Here is a 21,684-nt window from a genome sequence, read left to right as displayed (position 1 = left end):
AATTTGGATGTTTGTATGATGAAATTGAAATAAATACCGGAATTCCTAATAAAAATTATGCAAAAATAAAAATAATATTAGTTTTTATTGCGAGGGACCATGGGTAATCTAAATAAAATATTGATATCTCGAAATTTCCTAAAACCTCATATTGTGGCTTATATGTTTACTATGGGAAGACATGATCTGCAGATGTTGACAGTGTATGACATGCCGGGTTATTTTCTCACAGACAATTTCCAATATGAGCCGTTTATTTTGAAAGCGGTTTAAGTCCACTTTTTAATATATGGAGCTATTAAAAGGTTTGGATTTGATTTTTTTTCAAAAATATTGTTAAGTAGTTTTAATTTAGTTTTTTTTTTTTTTTGACAATGGCTCCATATAAGGGTCATATCGATTTTTAGGATTTTGCTGGTTCAGCTGCATTTTGCAACCGAAGAGACCCCATACAAAGCTTTCATCCCATTCTAAATTAATAGTACTAGGCGTATTATCCATACGCGAAATAGCCCGAATTTATTAGCTTTATCACGGGTCCAGGCATTTTTTTAAGCCCCTGTGGTATTCCAAGTTCATTTTCGGTATTTTGAAATTCCTACGGCCAATAAAAATGTCTGACCTATTTGAAAATCCACGCCTTATTGCTGAGATGGTCCTGGAAAAAAATATTCTTTAAAAATCCACTCCTTATTGCTGGGAGGATCCTTGAAAAAATATCCTTTAAAAATCCACTCCTTATTGCTGGGAGGATCCTTGAAAAAATATCCTTTAAAAATCCACTCCTTATTGCTGGGAGGATCCTTGAAAAAATATTCTTTAAAAATCCACGCCTTATTGCTGAGATGGTCCTTGAAAAAATATTCTTTAAAAATCTACGTCTTATTGCTGAGATGGTCCTTGAAAAAAATATTCTTTAAAAATCTACGTCTTATTGCTGGGAGGATCCTTGAAAAAATATTCTTTAAAAATCTACGCCTTATTGCTGGGAGGATCCTTGAAAAAATATTCTTTAAAAATCCACGCCTTATTGCTGAGATGGTCCTTGAAAAAATATTCTTTAAAAATCTACGTCTTATTGCTGAGATGGTCCTTGAAAAAAATATTCTTTAAAAATCTACGTCTTATTGCTGGGAGGATCCTTGAAAAAATATTCTTTAAAAATCTACGCCTTATTGCTGGGAGGATCCTTGAAAAAATATTCTTTAAAAATCCACGCCTTATTGCTGAGATGGTCCTTGAAAAAAATATTCTTTAAAAATCCACGCCTTATTGCTGAGATGGTCCTTGAAAAAATATTCTTTAAAAATCTACGTCTTATTGCTGAGATGGTCCTTGAAAAAAATATTCTTTAAAAATCTACGTCTTATTGCTGGGAGGATCCTTGAAAAAATATTCTTTAAAAATCTACGCCTTACTGCTGGCAGGATCCTTGAAAAAATATTCTTTAAAAATCCCCGCCTTATTGCTGATATGGTCCTTGAAAAAATATTCTTTAAAAATCCCCGCCTTATTGCTAAGATGGTCCTTGAAAAAATATTCTTTAATAATCCACGCCTTATTGCTGAGATGGTCCTTGAAAAAAATATTCTTTAAAAATCCATGCCTTATTGCTGAGATGGTCCTTGAAAAAAATATTCTTTAAAAATCCACGCCTTATTGCTGAGATGGTCCTTGAAAAAATATTCTTAAAAAATCCACGCCTTATTGCCGAGAGGATCCTTGAAAAAATATTCTTTAAAAATCCACGCCTTATTGCTGGGAGGATCCTTGAAAAAATATTCTTTAAAAATCGTCACCATTAATAAATCTCTTCTTAGCTCAAAAAAAAACATATTTTTTCTACATATTTTTTATTAGGAATTCAATACATCGTCATCAGATCAAAATCCTTTAAATCGACTTGAAATAATTATTCTGGACATTAGCAATCCATGGAATATAGGCCGAGACACGAGTATAAATCGAAGGCATTTGAGCCATACCGCAGGGAATATAACCCCACGATACAATACCAATCAACTCAGCATCGCCTTTGGTGGCGAATTCCTTAACCAATGGACCACCAGAATCACCATTACAAGCCGAAATGCTTTGTTGCAAAGAATCCGAACAGACATTGGTTTCATGCAGAGGAGCATCAGCTGGTAAGACTTCCTTGCACTTATTGAATTCAACGATCTGGGTGGTGACAGTCTGCAAGGTGCTAGCAGCGGAGAAGACAAAAGCCTTAGGTTGTCCCCAACCATACAAATGCGTCTCACCATCATGAATCTGTTCGTAGGCGGGTAGAGCAACAGGTTTCACCCATTCATTGAATTCGAAAGGTTCCGACACATGCAACATAGCAATATCATAGGGACCAACACCACCGGTATATTGTTCGTGAACTACACCATAATCGACCACACGAGATTGGGTCTTTTCATCGAAATTGGTACGCTTATGGAGACCAGCCACCACACCCATGCCGACCGGCTTGCTAATGCAATGGGCAGCAGTGAGAACCCAATTCTTGTTGATAATACTACCACCACAGATGTGTGAGTGTTTGGCGGTACGACTCAGCGAAACGATGTAGGGGGCGGAATGGGGTTCAGCATCTTCGCCTTTGATGATGTAGCCGGTGGCAAAGCTGGGTATTAAACGTTGGGCCGCCGATGACAGATGACCAGCATTGGCCGAGGCCACAAACAAGACACAAAGGATCACAAAAGTTTTCATAGTTTTTTGCTACTGTTTTATGAATTGACTGACTGATACTGGAGTAGCGATTTGCAGGGGTTTATATAGCAAAACGGGAGAGTGTGGATTTTTGCGTACAGACGAACGAAGTTCTTATCAAATTGTTGGTGTGTGGAACCTAATCAATAACTGTGATATTTCTTTTGATGATTTATGAATGAAGAGATCTAAAAATATGTTTTTTGTTTATTTTTTTCTGGAAATTATTTTCTAGAAATAAAAAAGTTGTGGATAGAATGATATGCAATTTTTGGTTAGATGAGAGGGATATTTTTAAAGAAGATCCTGTTTTATCTATGGTAAAGTTTAGGGTTTAAACGTAGCTTCTTGGGCGGTTTTATCAATACCAGCAATATGCAAAACAAGTTGTAGCAAAAAGTGTAAGATATGCCATTTTTGTAAACTCGTCGTCAGCGCCATCTATTGATGAGTATGATTTATATCATACAAACTTCCAGGCGTATAACTTTTGAATGGATAATCGCAATTCAACAAAAGTTGTATCATATGAAAGAGAAAATAATCTACTTTATGGCGAAAATAAATGAGGTAGGCATAATTTAAGATCGCGTCCTCTGCGCCATCTATTGGTGAGTATGATTAGCACATCATTAACATTTGAACTCATCTCTATGACACAGGCGTCATATGAAATAGTTTACTTTACCATGACCAGCAAATATTTTTTTAAAAACTCTTTGATCAAAACATATGCCTCATAAAACCTGTGTGTAATTCAATAGACCTCCAAAAAAGGCTGATGATATATATATATATATATACATATCAGGTATACACCTGACTGACACTTTTTAATAGTTTATTTTTATTTCGTTTCATTTACTTTGAAACTCTTAAAGAAACAAGTTTATATATATATATATATGTATATATATATATATATATATCCATATTTCGTATTTTTTTAATTTTCCATTTTTATTGTAATTCCCAATGGAAACTAAGTAAATAAATATTTTTTATTAAAATTAACATTCAATTAATTTCCATTAAAAATCCATTGTCATTTGTATTCAAAACCCCCTGTCTAATTAAATATTAATTTATTTTTTTTATTTTATTTGTTATATATATAAATATATAATTTATTTTATAGTTAGCATTTTGCATAAATACTTTACATTATGATTTTTTATTTATTTTCTGTGTGTGTAGTATTAATTATTAAATCTTATTAAAGAACCCAAAAAATAATTGTTTAAAAATAATCTTAGAATTAGAATTAAGCAAAAATAGTTTTGTTATTGTATTTTCTTTTTTTTAAATATTTATTAATAAAATAGTTAAAAAAATAAAAATCGAATTAACACAAATATATTTATAATTATATTTTCACATTTTTAATGCAAATTAATATTTTAGAGTTTTTTTTTTTAATTTATTTATTTTTTTGTAAGTGTTGGGATAGGAGAGACAATAAGGCCTTGGTAGATTAAGAAAATATTTGAAATTTGGAAAAAAAAAACATTTAGTTTTCAAGACACCCTCTTGACTCCGATAGACCACTAACACAGTGATCCATCCGGTGATTGGTCTTTAACATAAAACCTCAACAATAGTATGGATGTCATAATGCCAAAATGACTTTCAGATTCTCAGTAGTCTAATGATACTAACCTCACTTAACACTGTTTTTACTATCTTCGGCATTAATAAATCTCCTCTTGGCTCAACAAATAACATAAACATATTTTTTTTATTAGGAATTCAATACATCGTCAAAAAATAAAATTTCCTTTAAATCGATTTGTAATAATTATTCTGGACATTGGCAATCCATGGAATATAGGCGGAGACTACAGTATAAATCGAAGGCATTTGGGCCATACCGCAGGGGATATAACCCCACGATACAATACCAATCAACTCAGCATCACCTTTGGTGGTGATCGTTCCGGGGTTTGGTCTTTTACATAAAACCTCAACAATAGGATGGATGTCATAATGCTAGTACACCGGTATTCCTATGCCAATCTCTATGCCGTTTTATACGAAAAAGTGGTTGTGGTTAAAAAGTTCCAAAGATATCATCCCACTTTAAGGAACTTCCTGATTTTATTGGTCAAGTGTTCCAAAAAATGTTTGGTAGTGGGAATTTGTTTTCCATGAACCTGCATATCGTCATCAAAAAATGCAAACGGATGTAATTACAGAAAAATTCGAAATTGACTTTTTGTTTGATTATTGTTCGTCTAATCAAAATACATGTTCCCACAAACATTTAGGCATCTACCGTAGAAAAACAGCGATCTTCTAATTAAAGAAATTCATACGGACGTAACTCCACTCCTGTAAAAATCCAAAGCTCGCAATATTGAAGACAAATTCTGTACTTATATTAATGTTACTTCTGGGATGTTTGATATTGAAAATGAGATATATTGGCCAATTTTTTTACAGGTACCCCAAAATTCGGTATTTTAAGAGGTTTCTTCATTTTCAACTAATCAGCTATAATTAGGTATTTTTGTTTTCCACTGGATGGAAAAGTACCCTATTCAAAGTTCTATCGCTATCGGAGAAGCATTTAATGTCTTTAGTTCAACATTTACATAAAATCGGTCGAAACTGTATATGGGAGCAATATCGAAATCTGAACCGATTTTCGCGAAACTTAACAAACGTCACTCCGGACTCAATTCAGTGCGCTATGCAAAATTTCGTGCAAACCGAAAGAAAAATTGGGGCGTTAATGCACCATTTAACCAAATTGGACGAAAATATGTATGAGAGCTATATCGAAATCTGAGCCGATTTTCACGAAACTTAACACACAACACTCTAGACTAAATTCAGTACGCTATGCAAAATTTCGAGCAAATCGATAGAAATATAGGGGCTTTAATTCACCATTTACACAAAATCGAACGATAATATATGTGGGAGCTATATCGAAATCTGATCCGATTTTCATTCTAGACTAAGCGTACGCTATGCAAAATTTCGTGCAAAATTTTACAAATTTTAGTCTCAATGGGATAATTATTAGTCAAAAAGTTCCAGCCTTGCTCCGTTTTTTTTGCTTCTCCGGTAAAATCAGTAAAAGTGTAGTTATGTCCGTTTGCATTTATGATGACGATATTCGTCCATGCATTCTTATCCCCGCAGACAGTGTGGTAAAAATGCATGTGGTAGGAGTGAGTTAAACATTTCACAAATGTCTTCAACGACCTCTATTCCAATGTGGGACTTGACCTCTTGTTTTTATTAAAACTTAATGTTGACCGAGGGAAGGATGAAAGAAAAACAAAGATTAAAAAAAAAAACAAATTGTAATGCCTAGTTTTTAAAAAATACTTTTTTTTATTATTCAGCCATATGAACAGTTTATATAATAGTTTGTTGTTCCCCTCTTTCTCTGTAACTTTTCGTGTTGCCGTTTACTTTTTGTGGAGAAAATACTTTATAAAGTGTTTGCTTTTTGTTGATTGGTTAAAGTTAATTGATATTATTAACTGATTTTTTTATTTTATTTTTATGGATGGTATTTAAAACAAAAAATTATAATCAAAAGAAATTTAAAAAAATAATAATATGAAATACTAGGAAGTTAAAAGAAATAATATGGAAAATAATTAATAACTGAGCACAATTTTAAAACTATTTTTTTCTTTTTGTTTTTTAAAAAAAATATATTTATAATTATAATATATAACAGTTACAATGGAGGAGGAGCAGGCATTTGAAATAGGATAATAATTTAAAAAAATATATATATACTTTTTAGTTGTTGGGGGGAAGATTGGGAAAAGGGAGCTGTTTGAGTACTTATGAAATACATTTCATGTGGACATGTTTGTTGTAGTTGTTATATATTGTTGTTGTTGTTTTTTTCTTAGAAATTTTTACTAGAGTTTTAGTGTTTTGTTTGTTTGCTAAGTATCATTTTCATTAGTTGTAGATATTTTGTTGTTGTTTTTCTGTATATATTTTATAGTACGTTACATGTTTACATATACATATAAAGAGATGATGAGGGTATATATTTTTTTGTTGTTTTTAATATTTTTTCTTTAGAAAGGCCTTAAGGATCGTTCTGCTAACTCTTAATATGTTTTTTTAATTTATTAATTTGATTTTCAATTGTTTTTGTTGTTGTTTTTTTTCATAAATTAATGCAAATTGTGTGTGTGTTGTTTAAAACTTCTGCTACACTTTACTAAAAATTTTAGGAGTAATTGTTGGAGATATTTTTAGTTTTTTTTTTCTTTTTGTTTAACAAATGTTTGTGTGTGTTTATCTCCCAAACAAAAAAAAAATATTTTAGTGCCTCTGGATTTTGGTTCTCTCTCTCTCGATCTTTCTCTTTTTTAAATCTGCCACTTTCCATTTCGTTTGTGTTCTAGGTTAGTTGATTTTTTCATTGCTAATCTAACATTCACTTTGCGAAAAATCCACATCCTTTTTAACACTTCTCGCCAAACGATCCAATTCGGCAGCAGCATCTGTGCGTACGGATAGTTTATCGGGTGTTAATAGACTATCTGAACCATTGGCCCGTGGTGTGCTCATGGCACCAGGTGGTGTTGCTGGTGAACCGGATTTTTTGTGCAACAATGAATTGAAGAAATTGGCCAAAACGCCTTCGCCTCCGGGTGTGACAGGATTCATTTTTACATCAGGCTGTAAGAAAAAACAGAAAACAACAGGACCAAACAAATAAGTCATTGAAGGAAGAATATATAAATTGAAATATTTTTTGGGAGATTGAGTAATTTGTTAAATTATCTGACTACAAATAACAAAATTAATGTAAACCAGTAAGGAAAATACCAATATCGTGTATTATACCTTACACCACTAGTAACCTGTCGTTAGGTATATACCGAAGCAAACGTTCTCCATGTCGATTTATAAGACATCAACAAGGTTCGGGTGTCTTAAGGACTTTTTTAATACTCTCAGCCTTTCTAAACTCCGAAATGAAAATGTCTATATTTCAAAGGGAAGTTTATGGAGCGGTTTCGACTCAATGTCAAAGTAACAATTTTAAATAACGACTATATATATATATACATATTAAAATTAGAACTTTAATTTTGAAAATGTCTAGCATTGTAATGAAAAATGTTGAAATAAGTTAATTTAGAATCTATTATAATGCCGCATTTGAACCCTGGTTGTTAATAGTTTTAAGCAAATTGAAATAAAAATGTGCAGTGATGTGAATTCTAAGGTTGTGAACAATAAATATAATCAATGGTTAGTTAAACAAACACAATAAAAATTGTACTAAAAATGTGACAAATTAAAAAAAAAAATGGAATGGAATGAAAAAAATAAAAACATGACTTCACCTTTCTACTGGGTGAATTTTGACCAGCTGAACCAGGGGTACGGGGCATAGCTTTGCTAGCCTGCGAGCGTAAAGGTGATCCACTACGTACTTCACCGCCTTGCTTGATGATTTCCTGTTGTCGCGCCAAAAATGTTTGTTCATCTTCGGTTTGCACTTCAATTTCACGATTTGAAACGGTCTGAAAAGAATAGAAAGAACAAAATTATTATAAACTAATATTCAAAATAGAAGAAATTAAAAAAAAAATGAATTGACAACAGAGACAAATTGCAGGGATATGAACTATTATCCATATCATCATAAATGCAAACGGACGTAACTACCCCAAAATTCGGTATTTAATTATTTTTTTTTTAACTAACCAGCTACAATTGGATATTTTTGTTTCCCACTGGATGGAAAAGAACCCTGTGCAGAGTTCTATCGCTATCGGAGAAATATTTATTGTCTTTAGTACATAAAATCGGTCGAAACTGTATATGTATATATCGAAATCCGAACCGATTTTCACCAAACTTAACACACATCAGTCTAGACTGAATTCAGTACGCTATGCAAAATTTCGTGCAAATAGAAACAAATATAGGGGCTTTAATGCACCATTTACACAAAATCGGACAAAAATATATGTGGGAGCTACATGGAAATCTGAACCGATTTTCACTAAACTTAACACACATCATTCTATACTCAATTCATTACGCTATGTAAAATTTCGTGCAAATCGAAAACATTAATGCACCACTTACACAAAATCGGTCGAAACTGTATAAAATAAAATAAATACGGCTCTATAGGGCGGTTAAACTTTGAAAAAATGTCCAGCCATGCTTCATTTTTATAGAATTTAATGCGTTAGTAAAATTGTAGTTACGACGTCCGTTTGCATTTATGATGACGATATAGTCCATATATGGTCCTAGATTTGTTCCAGAGTTCTACTGTACTTACTTTTCTCGAAGGTGGCGGTGTAATAATGTCTGTATAATAATCTTCAGCTTTACAAGAATGCATATTCTCATATAAAATACTTATTTTCTTTAAGCTATCCCAACCGGCAGGACTGCAAAAGAAAAACAAATACATGAAAATTAAATATTTCAGTTTCCAACCAAAAACAAAAAACACAAAAATGTATAACCCACATTAGAACTGCATCTTTCTCAACGACTAGGGCAGGTGTTCGGAATGGTAGACCATAGATTCGATGTGTTAAATATTTATAAAGGAGATCACAGTTTTTGTCTTCTTTGACACTTGTGTAGAAGAGTGAGGTGCCATGTTGCAAACAAAAACGCCGTATCCACTGTTGTATGAAATCGAAATGTTCATCTCGATAGTCGTATTCTTTTTCCAAAGTGGTCATGTAGTCCGTCTAAAAAAATGAAAAAAACGGAACAAGGAGTTAATCAAATAAACCAAAAAAAGACATTGAATTCCATTCTTACTCACCTTTGTAACCACCACAACAATATCCAAACCCAAATTTGTCAACAACGCTCCATCGGTGAGCGGCAGTAAATCATCATCATCTATGGAATTATTACGCATGGTGCGTTTAACCGGTGAACCCGGATCTAAATCATCACCGACCTCACAATAACTTTGCCATGAGGTTATTAAACGTTGGCGGGCTTCTTCTTTTTCACCGGGTTCCAGCTTCAACGATTCAATGTGATCGGATAACACCTTAATCCAGTGATTAAGCTGTTCCAGCCAATACCATGGCTGTGTCATTGATACGGTCAGTATGACCAATGTGTGTGCATAATTTTGTTCATTTAAGGCAAAGTGTAGGAGATTGTTATGACCTGGATCGCCGTCTAATACCCAAACACTTAAACGGGTCATGTCTGAAAGGAAAAGGATGAAACAAATGATCAGGATTAGAAAATAAATTATAATTTAATATGTATCATTGATTGATTGAGGAAAGCTGCAAGGAAAGCATACAATAGAGCTAGTAAGACAAAACTCAGTAATGATTCGGACGTTTATAGAGAACAGTTCAATAGGTACAAGAGCGAAAACGTGAGTCTTGGGTCTGCTACAGTGAGACTATCGAAGGAGTCAACGAAGCGGCCAGATTTTGCAAAGTACTATCTAAAGATCAAAAATCTATAGGTAGTATTAAGAAAAGTGATGAAACGTGGACAAACTCTGGCAGCGCGACTCTTGATCTTCTATCGTCAACCCACTTTCCTAGTTGTCGCCTCTGTTAGGACTTCCCTTAGACAATGTTTCGTTAAAAAGTCATCAATGTTAGGAAAACATTATGAAGAAGGCCTTTGGAACGAGTTATTTCTATATTAGACCTATACAACGCATCCTCTAGATAAAAGTCCTTTAGAATATTTCCAGTTTACGGATAGACTTTAAGGTCTTCAGCCCATAGAAGTCCTTTTAAAGTGAAATAAAATAAATGTTTTCTTTTCTAAGCTAAATTGTTCATGCTTTTTGAAAAGTGTGTAGCTTCTTACCATCTCTGTATTCATCCTTAACATCGATGTAGGCATATTCCAAACCGGAACCTTTTTTCGGATTTTCAACACCCTGAAGTTTGGCCACCAGTGTTGTCTTGCCGGTAGCATTATCACCCAATACTAATACCGATTTATTTGAGGGAAGTTTTGTGCTGCCTTGTTTTTGGACTTCGCTTAATATAGAAGACCTGAAATGGGACACAAAGGAGATATAATAATAAATTAGAAAATAGAAAAAACTTCAGGAGACATGCAATAGTTTTTAAACTATAATTATGTGTAATAAAAATAAAGACAAATGTGTCTATATTTATGATAGGGTCGGTCATTTGTCCAGGTTGATTTGTGGTGTACACATTAACCTCTCTGTCTGCCGCCCTTTTCCATACCATTGAGAAGAATTGAGTCATTTCCGTCATGGTGTTGTGATGGTAACAGTTTTGAGAGCATTTCGCATTTTAAAAATAATTTTTCCTTTTTATTTAAATGCAGTGTAGAAAATGCATCTTTGAATTATTCCCTTAAACCAATTTTCTTACTTTTTTCTTTTTAATTTTCCAACTCCTCCTCCTCCATTGAAATTGGCCAATTGTAATTTATTTATTTCCTTACTGAGCAATTCGAAAACATTAAATTCATTGACACCATCCATCGCCTGAACCTTTGTCGATAAGTCTTTCATTTTAAACACGATACAACACACCACAAAAAACTAAGGCAGCGACCATGCAAATTTCATGAGATCCTTAATTTTGTTGTCCTTTTTAAATTTAGGTAACACAACAAATTACTAAACAAAATTTGTCCAGTACTTAATAAAATTACTTTTATTTCTTTTTCAATTTGTCGTTTTGAAATAGAATTTGACCACTGCGTGTCCTTGTCACAATCAATCAATGCCCGTTCAATTGAATGTTTACCAACCAGCTGGTAGCTAACTTGTTTAATACCTTCGTCTCTACACTCTACACTCAATACTCAGTAGTTGTTGTTGTTAAGGATACCGATTGGTAAAGTGGTTGTGACCGGATATTACAATAGGACAATAACTTTTTGTGGGGGATATTTTCGTTATTTACATACATTTATTCCTTTATGTGTTACTGTGTATGTGTGTTCGTGTGCATGTCGAATGAGTTAAATATTGAAATGAGTCGTAATTCAAAATTTATTTATTTATTTTCTTTGTAGTTAGCGAGGGTGATTGTAATATTGGTAATTGGAATATAATTTTTGGTATTGAGTGTTTTTTTACAAGCATTTATTGCTCGCTCTCGTAATTTTTAGCGGAATATTTCATTTCTATTGATTTTCTTGTTTTGTTTCTCCCAAAAAAAGGAAAATTAAAAACACAAAGGTGTTATTGTTAAATAACAAGAATACACTACTAGCATGCTAAAGCTCAATAGAACAGTGGCGTTTCGTTTGAGAAGGATAAATTCCCACATATCCTTTTCGTACAAATCGAAAGATATATAGGGACTTTGGTGCACCATTTACATAAAATCGGACGAAACTATATATGGGAGTTATATCTAAATCTGAACCGATTTTCCCTAACTCACCACTCATCATTCTATACTCATTTCAGTACGGCTATGCCCAATTTCGTGGAAATCGAACGATATATAGATACTTTGGTGCACCATTTACATTAAATCGGAGTAAAATATATATGAGAGCCATACCTAAATCTGGACCGATTTTCACGAAATTTAACACAAATCGTTCTAGACTTAATTCAGTATGCTATGCCAAATTTAGTGCAAATCAAAAGATATATAGATACTTTGGTGCACCATTTACATTAAATCGGAGTAAAATATATATGAGAGCCATACCTAAACCTAGACCGATTATCACGAAATTTAACACACATCGTTCTAGACACAATTCAGTACGCTATACCAAATTTCGTGCAAATCGAAGGATATAAAGGGACTTTGGTGCACTATTTATCTTAAATCGGACGAAAATGTATAAGGCAGCTATATCTAAATCTGAACCGATTTTCATGAAATTGAACACACATCATTCTAGACTGAATTCAGTACGCTATGCCAAATTTCGTGCTAATCGTAGGATATAAAGCGACTTTGGTGCACTATTTACCTAAAATCGGACGAAAATATATATAGGAACTATATCTAAACCTGAACCGATTTTCACAAAATTTAACACACATCGTTCTAGATATAATTCAGTAGCTATGCCAAATTTCGTGAAAATCTAAGGATATTAAGGGACTTTAGTGCACCATTTACATAAAATAGGACGAAAATATATATGGGAGCTATATCTAAATCTGAAACGATTTACACGAAATTTAACACACATCGTTCTAGACTTAATTCGTGGAAATCGAAGGATATAAATGGACTTTGGTGCACCATTTACCTTAAATCGGACGAAAATATTTGGGAGCCATATCGAAATCTGAACCGATTTTTCCCAATTTCAATAGGGGCCGTCCTTGGACCAAATAAATGAGCTGTACCAAATTTCATCCAATTCGAGTGAAAAATGCGACCTGTACTTTGTTTACAATAATTTAACATGGAAAGACGGGCGGACGGACATGCATAAATCGACTCAGACAGTGATTCTATGCATATTCTCAAAAAGAAACCATGTGTCTATCTCGTTTCCTTTTGCATGTTACAAACATATGGACAAAGACATAATACCCTGTACCACAGGTATGTGGTGAAGGGTATAAAAAGCAATTTAATAGCTCTGATGGTCCTTAAAAAAAAATATTTCTTAAGGGGATCCCCCCCCCCATTCTCGGGGTCAACATTTTTGTTGATATAATTCGAATCTACACTGAATAAAGAATGTCTCTACAAAATTTCAAGTGAAAATCTCAAGAACTCTTGAAGATATAGCCGATTTATTGTGTCAGCATCAAGTGACGTCTGAAGGGCTTCTCAAACTCTAAACATTTTTTTGCGAATGGCGGGCACGATAACTCAAAAACTAATAATCCAATCGGTTTCAAATTTTGCAACGTTTCTCTGGGAGTGTATAGCTCTCGTATGAACTAGGATAAAGCCAGTCGGTGAAGACTTCCTTATTTTTTAACTTAGTTTTTGGTAAAAAAAATCGGCGATTTTCCAAAAATATTTTTTCAAAGGTCCACCATTTTGTTAATTTTAGAGCGAAGTCAATAATCCTAGTTCATACGAGAGCCAGACATGTACTCTTTCTAACACCGTTGGAATTTTCGGATTCCGATGTTCCAATGAGGAGTTATCATGCCCGCCATAAAAAAATAAGGACTTTTTTAATTAGAAAAAACAACAACAAAGCAATAACAAAAATTTTTTGTAAATTATTTTTCTTCTCTTTTAAATCTTCAATTATATATGTGCAAAGTTACAAACCTTAACAAGCATTTGTATTCATTTACCAGCCCATTGAAAATCTTGAAAAATTAAAATCGAGAATGGGGGGTTCCCTTAAATCCATGTTCCTTAAAATATCGGGTTGTCCATTAAAAATAATTCTTTGATGTTCCCTTAAAAATCATGTTTTTAACCCTGTCCATCCTTTGAAATCCCTCGTTCCTTTCCACGCCACTGTCTCTTGCATGTTGTTTACATTTAAATTTCGGGCTAACCTGCTACAATAATTAGACTGGTTTTATCCCGAGAATAGTTAGTTACTGTTATCCTCTAGCAGTGTGGAACTTCATATTGGTAATGGTAATAAGACAACAAATTTATATGAGTGAGTTTTTTTTATTTTTGTTTCATTCATCTATTTAGGAGGTTCGACACTCGCCCAACCATTAGTGAGTGGTGAGCGGTCGCTATGGTGCCCAGTGAAAATTTCAACACGAAGCTTTGAGAAACTTAAAGGACTTTCAATTGGAATATTACAGTGGTGGCTCTCAAAGTGAAAAGTTAAAAAAGAAATTAGAGAAAATAATTCCAAAGAAAAAAATTAAATTTTGAAAAAAGAAGAAAAAGAAAGTACTATGAGTTTACTGCCGAAACGCAGATCTCGCAGTGAAACACGAGATTCCGCTGCAATGAATTGTGAAAATAATAATAATGCTGCAATTCCAATAAATAATGGCACCTTGCTTTGGGGCAAGGTTCGTCAAAGTAGACAATTGGATAAAACCCTGATAATGGGTGGTTGTGGTGGAGGGGGTATGGGTAAACGTCGGACATCGGCCGAAATGATAAGTGAAGCTAAAACATTTTTAAGTGGCGGGGGAGGAAGTGTTGGAGATTTTGCTGGTTCCATGAATAATTTGAATTTCCAAAAACAGCAATCACAACAATTTCAGGCCACAAATGGTAAAGAAAAAAACAAAAACCAAAAGCGAAAAAAAACAAATTGTAAAAGAAAAAATTATGGCTAATGAGTTCATTTATTTTCCGTTTTTTCCATAGTGGTCGGCGGGGTCCGAATGGTTAGTACACGACGTCCGGTAACACCCCGTGAAACGGGCAGAGTATTATATGGTAAGGTGGCCATGGCTGGCCGGCCACCCAGTGCATTTTCGTAAGTGTCCACGCAAATCAGAGAGAGAGAAACATAGAAACTGAGAGAGAGCTCTCTCTGTGTTTTTATAAATGAAATAATAAATTTGCCAATAATTTGTTAATAATTTATAGATTACGTTATTTGCGAAATGGCGAGGCGGCAGCACCGCGTACACCTAATTTGGAGCCCATACAAACAACAACCGAAGAAGAAGGACAAAAACACGATGCAACAACCCCAAGAGGAGCTGTAGTATATAATCATACCGCTGCTGTTGTTGATAAACAAATTGGTAAAACGAAAAATATTGATGCCGAACTAACACGACGTTCCAGATCCTTTGAATCGTATAATAGTAACAACAATAATGATAGTTTCGATAGTGTTAGTGGTGGTAACAGTAATAAACCATTACCACGTAAATTACCGGCATTAGAAGTCAAAGGTAGTGGATTAAAGAAAGGTAAGACGGATGACATGTGTGAAAGGAACCTTGAAACTAATAATTGACGCATTAACGTTTTTTTGTTGTTGTTATTTACAGATAACTCCATTCAACAACCCAAACAATTAAGAGCCAAGACAGCTTATTCGGTCGAGTCATCTGGAGGCTCCTTGAAAGGTGATGCAATTGGTGTTACTCTCATCGATGAAAACGGGGCCACCAATCGTGCTTTGACTCTTTTGGAGACACGTAAAATACTAACCCGCTGCAATGATTTGTTGGGTCAATCCTCGACGGAAAAACTTATTGATATGCTAAAGGAACATGCCGGTTTGAAAGAGTGTACCGATGAAACGGTGAATCATATTAATTCGGTGAGTGAGAAAGGGAAGATAAATTTAACGGGTTCACTTTATTAGCTCCGTTGGTCCTTCAAACGATTATAGTTCTAATGACCCGCAAAAAACATTTCAGTAAAAAAATTATGGCTTCAACGGAGCTTGTTTGAATATACTTTGGGTATATTCTGCATATGTCTTCTAACAGACGTCGCCTTTTCGACTTTGGGTCTTTAGTGCACAATTTATATAAAATCGGAAGAAAATGCATATGGAAGCTATATCTAAATCCGAACCGATTTTCATCAAACTTTGTACACATCATTCTAGACTCAATTCAGTAGGCTACGCCAAATTTGGTTCAAATCGAAAGATATATAGGGACTTTGGTACACCATTTACATTAAATCGGACGAAAATATATGTGGGAGATATATCTAAATCTGGACCGATTTTCAGGAAACTTAACACACAACATTCTAGACTCAATTCCGTAGGCTATGCCAAATTTGGTGCAAGTCGAAAGATATATAGGGACTTTGGTACACCATTTACCTAAAATCGGACGAAAATATATATGGGGGCTATACCTAAATCTGAACCGATTTTCACAAAACGCAGCACACATCATTCTAGACTCTATTCAATACCCTGTGCCAATTTTCGTGCCAATCGAAAGATATGTAGGGACTTTGGTACATCATTTACTTAAAATCGGACGAAACTATATATGGGAGCTATATCAAAATCTGATTTTCATGAAACTGAGCACACATCATTCTAGACTCAATTCAGTACGCTACACCAAATTTGATGCAAATCGAAAGATATAAAAGGGCTTTGGTGCAACATTTACATTAAATCGGACGAAAATATATATGGGAGCTATATCTAAATCCGAACCGATTTTCAGGAAACTGAGCACACATCATTCTAGACTCAATTCAGTACGCTACGCCAAATTTGGTGCAAATCGAAAGATATAAAAGGGCTTTGGTGCAACATTTACATAAAATCGGACGAAAATATATATGGAAGCTATATCTAAATCTGAACCGATTTTTCCCAATTTCAATAGGGATCGTCCTTGGTCCAAATAAATGTGATGTGCCAAATTGCATCCCATTTTATCCAATAATAGCTCTGGGATGGCTTAAAAATCCCTATTTACAGCTCTGACGGCCCTTTAAAAATACATGTTCCTCTAAGTGTATTCTTTCAACATCATCGGTGGCCCTTAAAAATTACCACTTACAGCTCTGCCTGCCCTTTAAAATTACTCATTCCTTTAAATAAATTCCTTGAAAAATGTTAACATTATTTGTTGTTATTGCAGATTTTAACAGAATTATACAATCGGGTACACAAACATGAAGATAATTTCAAAAAAGGTTTCATATTGGGTGGACTATATGGTCTAGTGGAATGTACAGCACCCAAGATATTATTATCCGTGGCCAGGGTGGTACTGGCGGTAAGTGAAAATAAACTAATAAAAATCCCTTGCAAACTAAAAAATCCATTTATCTTCTCTCCTCCTTCTACAGCTACGCGTTTCCGGCAGCAATCTGACCGGAGCCTGTAAACTAATCTTTAAAGTGGCACGCAGCGAACAAAATGATCATCTATTTCATGAAAATGACATTTTAGAGCTACTAATCGATGGCTTGGGTCGTGCCAGTCCCCTTGACGATCCGGAAGCTTGCATCTATGGCTATGGTTCAATACGTTTTCTAACATGCAGTACAAATCAAGAAAGAGCCGAATTGACAGCCATTAAAGATCTCAATCGCAATTGGGCCGAACAGGTTACAGAGTTACCGCGTAAACCAAATACAGCACCAAATTTAGGTGAATATCCAACAAAAATGGGAGGTGGTAGTATTGAAAAGTCGAAAACGGAATATGTTCAAAAACTCTCAAAACAAGATGCTTTGGTATTACGCCTCTCTCGTCATGGTGCTGTCCAATTGATGATATTACATTTACAAATGTTAAATGAGGCGGGAGCGGCACGTAAACTGGAAGGACCACCATTGCATTCGTTATATCAGTTATCAGCAGCATTGAGAGCTTTGGCGGATGTGAGAAAAATTATATCGTCTTTGGAAAGTTTGGATATATCACGACCCCATTTCGATAATACCAGTATACATTTAGAATTGGCATGTCCACATTTGATCAAAGCGGCCGAGGTGACAATTGGTGAGATTGAGGTGCAGGCGAACATTGTTAGGACATTGAGGTAAATTTTCCGAAAAATTAGAAGAAGAAGAAGAGTTAATAATAATATTTGTGTATTTTAGTGTCCTTTCCGAAGACTGGGATTGCTGTCATGCCATGGAAAAATTTGCTCCTCGTATTGGCATGTTGCTGGGCCCCTGCTGCACCAATCATAACACCAGTAATGCGGAGAAGCTACTCAGCATTATTAGTCGTTTGGGCTATATTTTGGGTAACATCATGACTAGTTATGATTTGGCAAGGATTCAGGTGAGTTGCAGATTGCTTTTTTAAAATTATAATTTATCCACAATGGATATTTTAATAAGAACTAAAAATGGAAAATAGAGTCAATTCGTTTGAAAAGCTTCTAAGAAGGATGCTTGCGGGTACCTTCAAAGGGGGTCCAAACGTTGACATTGTTATCTCTTTGACCGCATTCACTAAAATGGCGTCTTCTTTTTATTTCATCATCACATCTTTCTTCGTTACATTTGAATCTTATACACTGTCGGACTATTTTGGTTATTATAGCAGACCAGTCTGGTGTATTACGGATCGGGGAAGTTGTTTTACGTCAAAAGAATTTACAAAGTATCTTTCATGGTAGCCGTGCATTCACCTCAAGCAAACGGTCAAGTTGAACGTGTGAATAGAACGTTGGTGGGAATGTTAGCAAAACTTAGTAAACCGGTAACACATGCGGACTGGTCAAGCATTTAAGCAATGTGGAATTTGCATTTAATAATACAGTGAATAGGTCAATTGGTGTTACACCAAGTATGGTTTTGTTTGGAGTAAATCAAAGAGGGGAAGTAATTGATAACTTAACAGAATACCTAGAGGAGAACTTTTTGGACCCCTGGGAGGGTATTCAGGACATACGAGACAAAGCAGAGGCAGCAATTGCGAGGTCCCAGACATATAGCTAGCAACGGTCTAAGGCAAAAGGAGGCGTAGTAAATACATTTAAAGCAGGTGACTTTGTAGTGATACGGAATGTCGATACTGCGATAGGGACCATTAAAAAGTTAGTGCCGAAATATATGGGTGCTTATGTAGTAATCAAAGTACTTCCGAACGACCGATATTTGATAAAAGATATTGAAAACTGCCAGATCACACAAATACCTTACGATGGAGTAATTGAAGCCTGCAATGTAAGGTTTGGAAATCTGAAGACTCAGAATTGCGAGGTCATACATTTGAAGCAGGTGACTTTGAAGTGCTACGGAATGTCGATACTGCGATAGGGACCAATAAAAAGTTAGTGCCGAAATATAAGGGTCCTTATGTAAGCAAAGTACTTCCGAACGACCGATGTGTGATAAAAGATATTGAAAACTGCGATACGATAGGGACAATAAAAAGTTAGTGCCGAAATATAAGGGTCTTTTTGTAGTAAGCAAAGTACTTCCGAACGACCGATATGTATAAAAGATATTGAAAACTGCCAGATCACACTGCTATTTTGAAAATTTCGTTTTTTTTTTCCAGTTCTTTCACAATGACGTTGCCATGGAGTATTTGTTAAATGTCCTTGAAAACTATTCCAAAGAGCCATTGACACTGCACAATTCTCTCGGAGATACAGTATTGGATGTGTTGATAAAAATGATAAGAGTTGTGGCGAATATGAGTGTTGATTCCGAGGTGGGACTTGGCTTGGGAGATACCCGGGCATTGGGTGCCATATTATTGGATATACTGAAGACTACACAACAACTAAAAAGTATTAAAATGGTGAGTTTGAAAAGGTCCAACTTTCCTTAGACGAATTTTCTTTAATTCTAATCTCCTCTCTTCAGAAACAAGAACTACAAGAGCTATGCCATGCCACCTTGGGCGCCTTGCACAATTTATGTTTCTATCAGGATCAAATGGCCACAACTCCCTCAATGGTACAGGAGGCCAAAGGCAGCTTACGTTCAGTTCTATCCGATTTGGCTACACAACTAAGTGGAGTTTTGAAAAACAGCCAAGATGAAATGTCTCAGGTGGAGGCAGCCCGTGTGCTGGGCAATTTGACACGCAATGAAAAGGCCAGGAAATATTTCTGTCGAGCAAAAGGATTAAAATTGGTTGTGAAAATTCTGTCAAATCCCAAGACCAAGGAAATTCATGATCTTCAGGCGTGTACAATTGGTATATTGGTAAATCTATTGGGCGATGTGGAAAATCGTAAGCCCTTTATACAGTTGAAAGGACCACAAATTCTGTACGAGCTATTACATGATGCCCTGAAACAACGTGAAGATTGGTTTATGAGCACCATTATATGTCAGGCATATTGGAATTTATTTATCGATAATATCAATTTGGAAGAGATGGGTGATGCCGATCACATCATAGATGATATCATTGATTTGCTATCGGAATATTTAGATGATGACAAGCTATTGCAAATGGATGAAATGTTAAATCAACATCAGATATGGGAAGATTTTACAATGGTCTCATCGTATTTACTCGATCACTTGCAATCGCATTATCAGCAACAACAAGGAAGTGAGGGTCTCAACTCCATGGAGGCAAGTGATATGGATGATGAAGATGATGTTTACATTGAGGGTATATAAAAATACTGTTACTCAAAAAAAAAATTACCTATTTAAATTAGCAAATCAAATCGTAAAGAAATTAAAAAATATTGAAAAAAATATTAAATGTTGATGCCGTGGCAAAAAAAAAAAACCAAAACAAAAAACAATCATTTTTTATTTCATTTTACAATAACTTTTACCAAAACCAAAGGCAATGATGTCAACACCATTAATAGAGAGAGACGAAAACCTCTACATCGTTTTGTTTTTGGCATTTGATGGCTATATATACCACATCAATTATTGAAATCAATAGACGGCGATCGATCGATCGATCGTATGGTGGAATCGACACCAAAACCGTCATATTAATTATTAAAACTTGTTCCATTGTCAATTATCGTCAGACATTTGCTTAACCAATTCTCTCTTCCTCTCTTGATTTGCTTATGGATTTGAATGAAATATTTTTCAATCGCATTTAATACGCTTGTTGAATGCTAATTAGTTTTTCTTTTGTCAGCCTTCTCTGGAAATAGTTCCATTAACTGTCATCATTTTGGCATCTCTTAAGGGTAGCTGTTGTGACGTTTTGCTAGCCCAACAAAATGATTCATTGTGGGTTTTTGAGTTGTTAACCTTAGCAATCTCAAACATGAAATGTTTAGCCAACTAAATAATTTATTTTATTATGGGTATTATTAATAGAATAGCGGTAATGTATCGAAAAATCAAATAAAAAATTTCAAACTGTATTGAGTATTATTACAGAATGTTACAGAAGCCTAAATAAGAAGAATTAAAAGCAAGTTAAAAAACAGAGAAAGTTTTTTAACTATCAATAATCCGATATGCATAGAAAATATTAAATGAGGCGGACTTTATAGGGAGATATTTTAAAATATACTGAAGCATTAGCATTATAAGGGGTATAAAACGAAACAAAACCTCAATTTTATTGTTAGATGTTATAATGCTCACTACTAACGTGAGGAATTTCCGGAAAATCGTCCCTCGCTATATAAGGGCTGGTCGAATAGCCGAAATAAAAACAAATTTCCCAGCAAAGGCGACGTTATTGGTACCG

The 21,684-nt window shown here is 34.6% G+C and overlaps 3 protein-coding genes across 3 annotated transcripts; 1 reads left to right on the top strand and 2 right to left on the bottom strand.

Moving 5' to 3' along the window:
* Positions 1 to 1,885: 1,885 nt before the first annotated feature.
* On the bottom strand, positions 1,886 to 2,724 carry LOC133322326 (lectizyme-like). The gene has a single exon (XM_061531320.1). The coding sequence runs from the start codon at positions 2,722 to 2,724 to the stop codon at positions 1,894 to 1,896; it is 831 nt and encodes a 276-aa protein (XP_061387304.1). The 3' UTR covers positions 1,886 to 1,893.
* A 4,363-nt stretch (positions 2,725 to 7,087) lies between these two features.
* LOC133322325 (cytoplasmic dynein 1 light intermediate chain 1-like) lies at positions 7,088 to 10,704 on the bottom strand. Its single transcript, XM_061531319.1, has 6 exons — positions 10,546 to 10,704; positions 9,518 to 9,918; positions 9,211 to 9,440; positions 9,017 to 9,128; positions 8,064 to 8,243; positions 7,088 to 7,389 (listed from the first exon to the last, which is right to left on the bottom strand). Exons 2-6 carry the CDS (start codon positions 9,914 to 9,916, stop codon positions 7,138 to 7,140), a joined length of 1,173 nt encoding a protein of 390 aa, XP_061387303.1. The 5' UTR covers positions 9,917 to 9,918; positions 10,546 to 10,704; the 3' UTR covers positions 7,088 to 7,137.
* Positions 10,705 to 14,709: 4,005 nt separating this feature from the next.
* Positions 14,710 to 20,633, top strand: LOC133322324 (armadillo repeat-containing protein 2-like). Its single transcript, XM_061531318.1, has 9 exons — positions 14,710 to 14,858; positions 14,955 to 15,066; positions 15,180 to 15,529; positions 15,593 to 15,867; positions 17,168 to 17,305; positions 17,379 to 18,076; positions 18,138 to 18,324; positions 19,552 to 19,797; positions 19,863 to 20,633. The coding sequence occupies exons 1-9, from the start codon at positions 14,711 to 14,713 to the stop codon at positions 20,631 to 20,633; spliced, it is 2,925 nt and encodes a 974-aa protein (XP_061387302.1). The 5' UTR covers position 14,710.
* Positions 20,634 to 21,684: the final 1,051 nt, after the last annotated feature.

The sequence above is a fragment of the Musca vetustissima genome, unplaced genomic scaffold (genome assembly GCF_032173495.1).
Source record: "Musca vetustissima isolate MV318-11 ecotype Yass unplaced genomic scaffold, APGP_CSIRO_Mvet_v1 utg539480, whole genome shotgun sequence".
NCBI lineage: Eukaryota > Metazoa > Arthropoda > Insecta > Diptera > Muscidae > Musca > Musca vetustissima.
The sequence above is the reverse complement of the archived record's forward strand: the minus strand, read 5'-3'. Positions and strand labels throughout refer to the sequence as shown.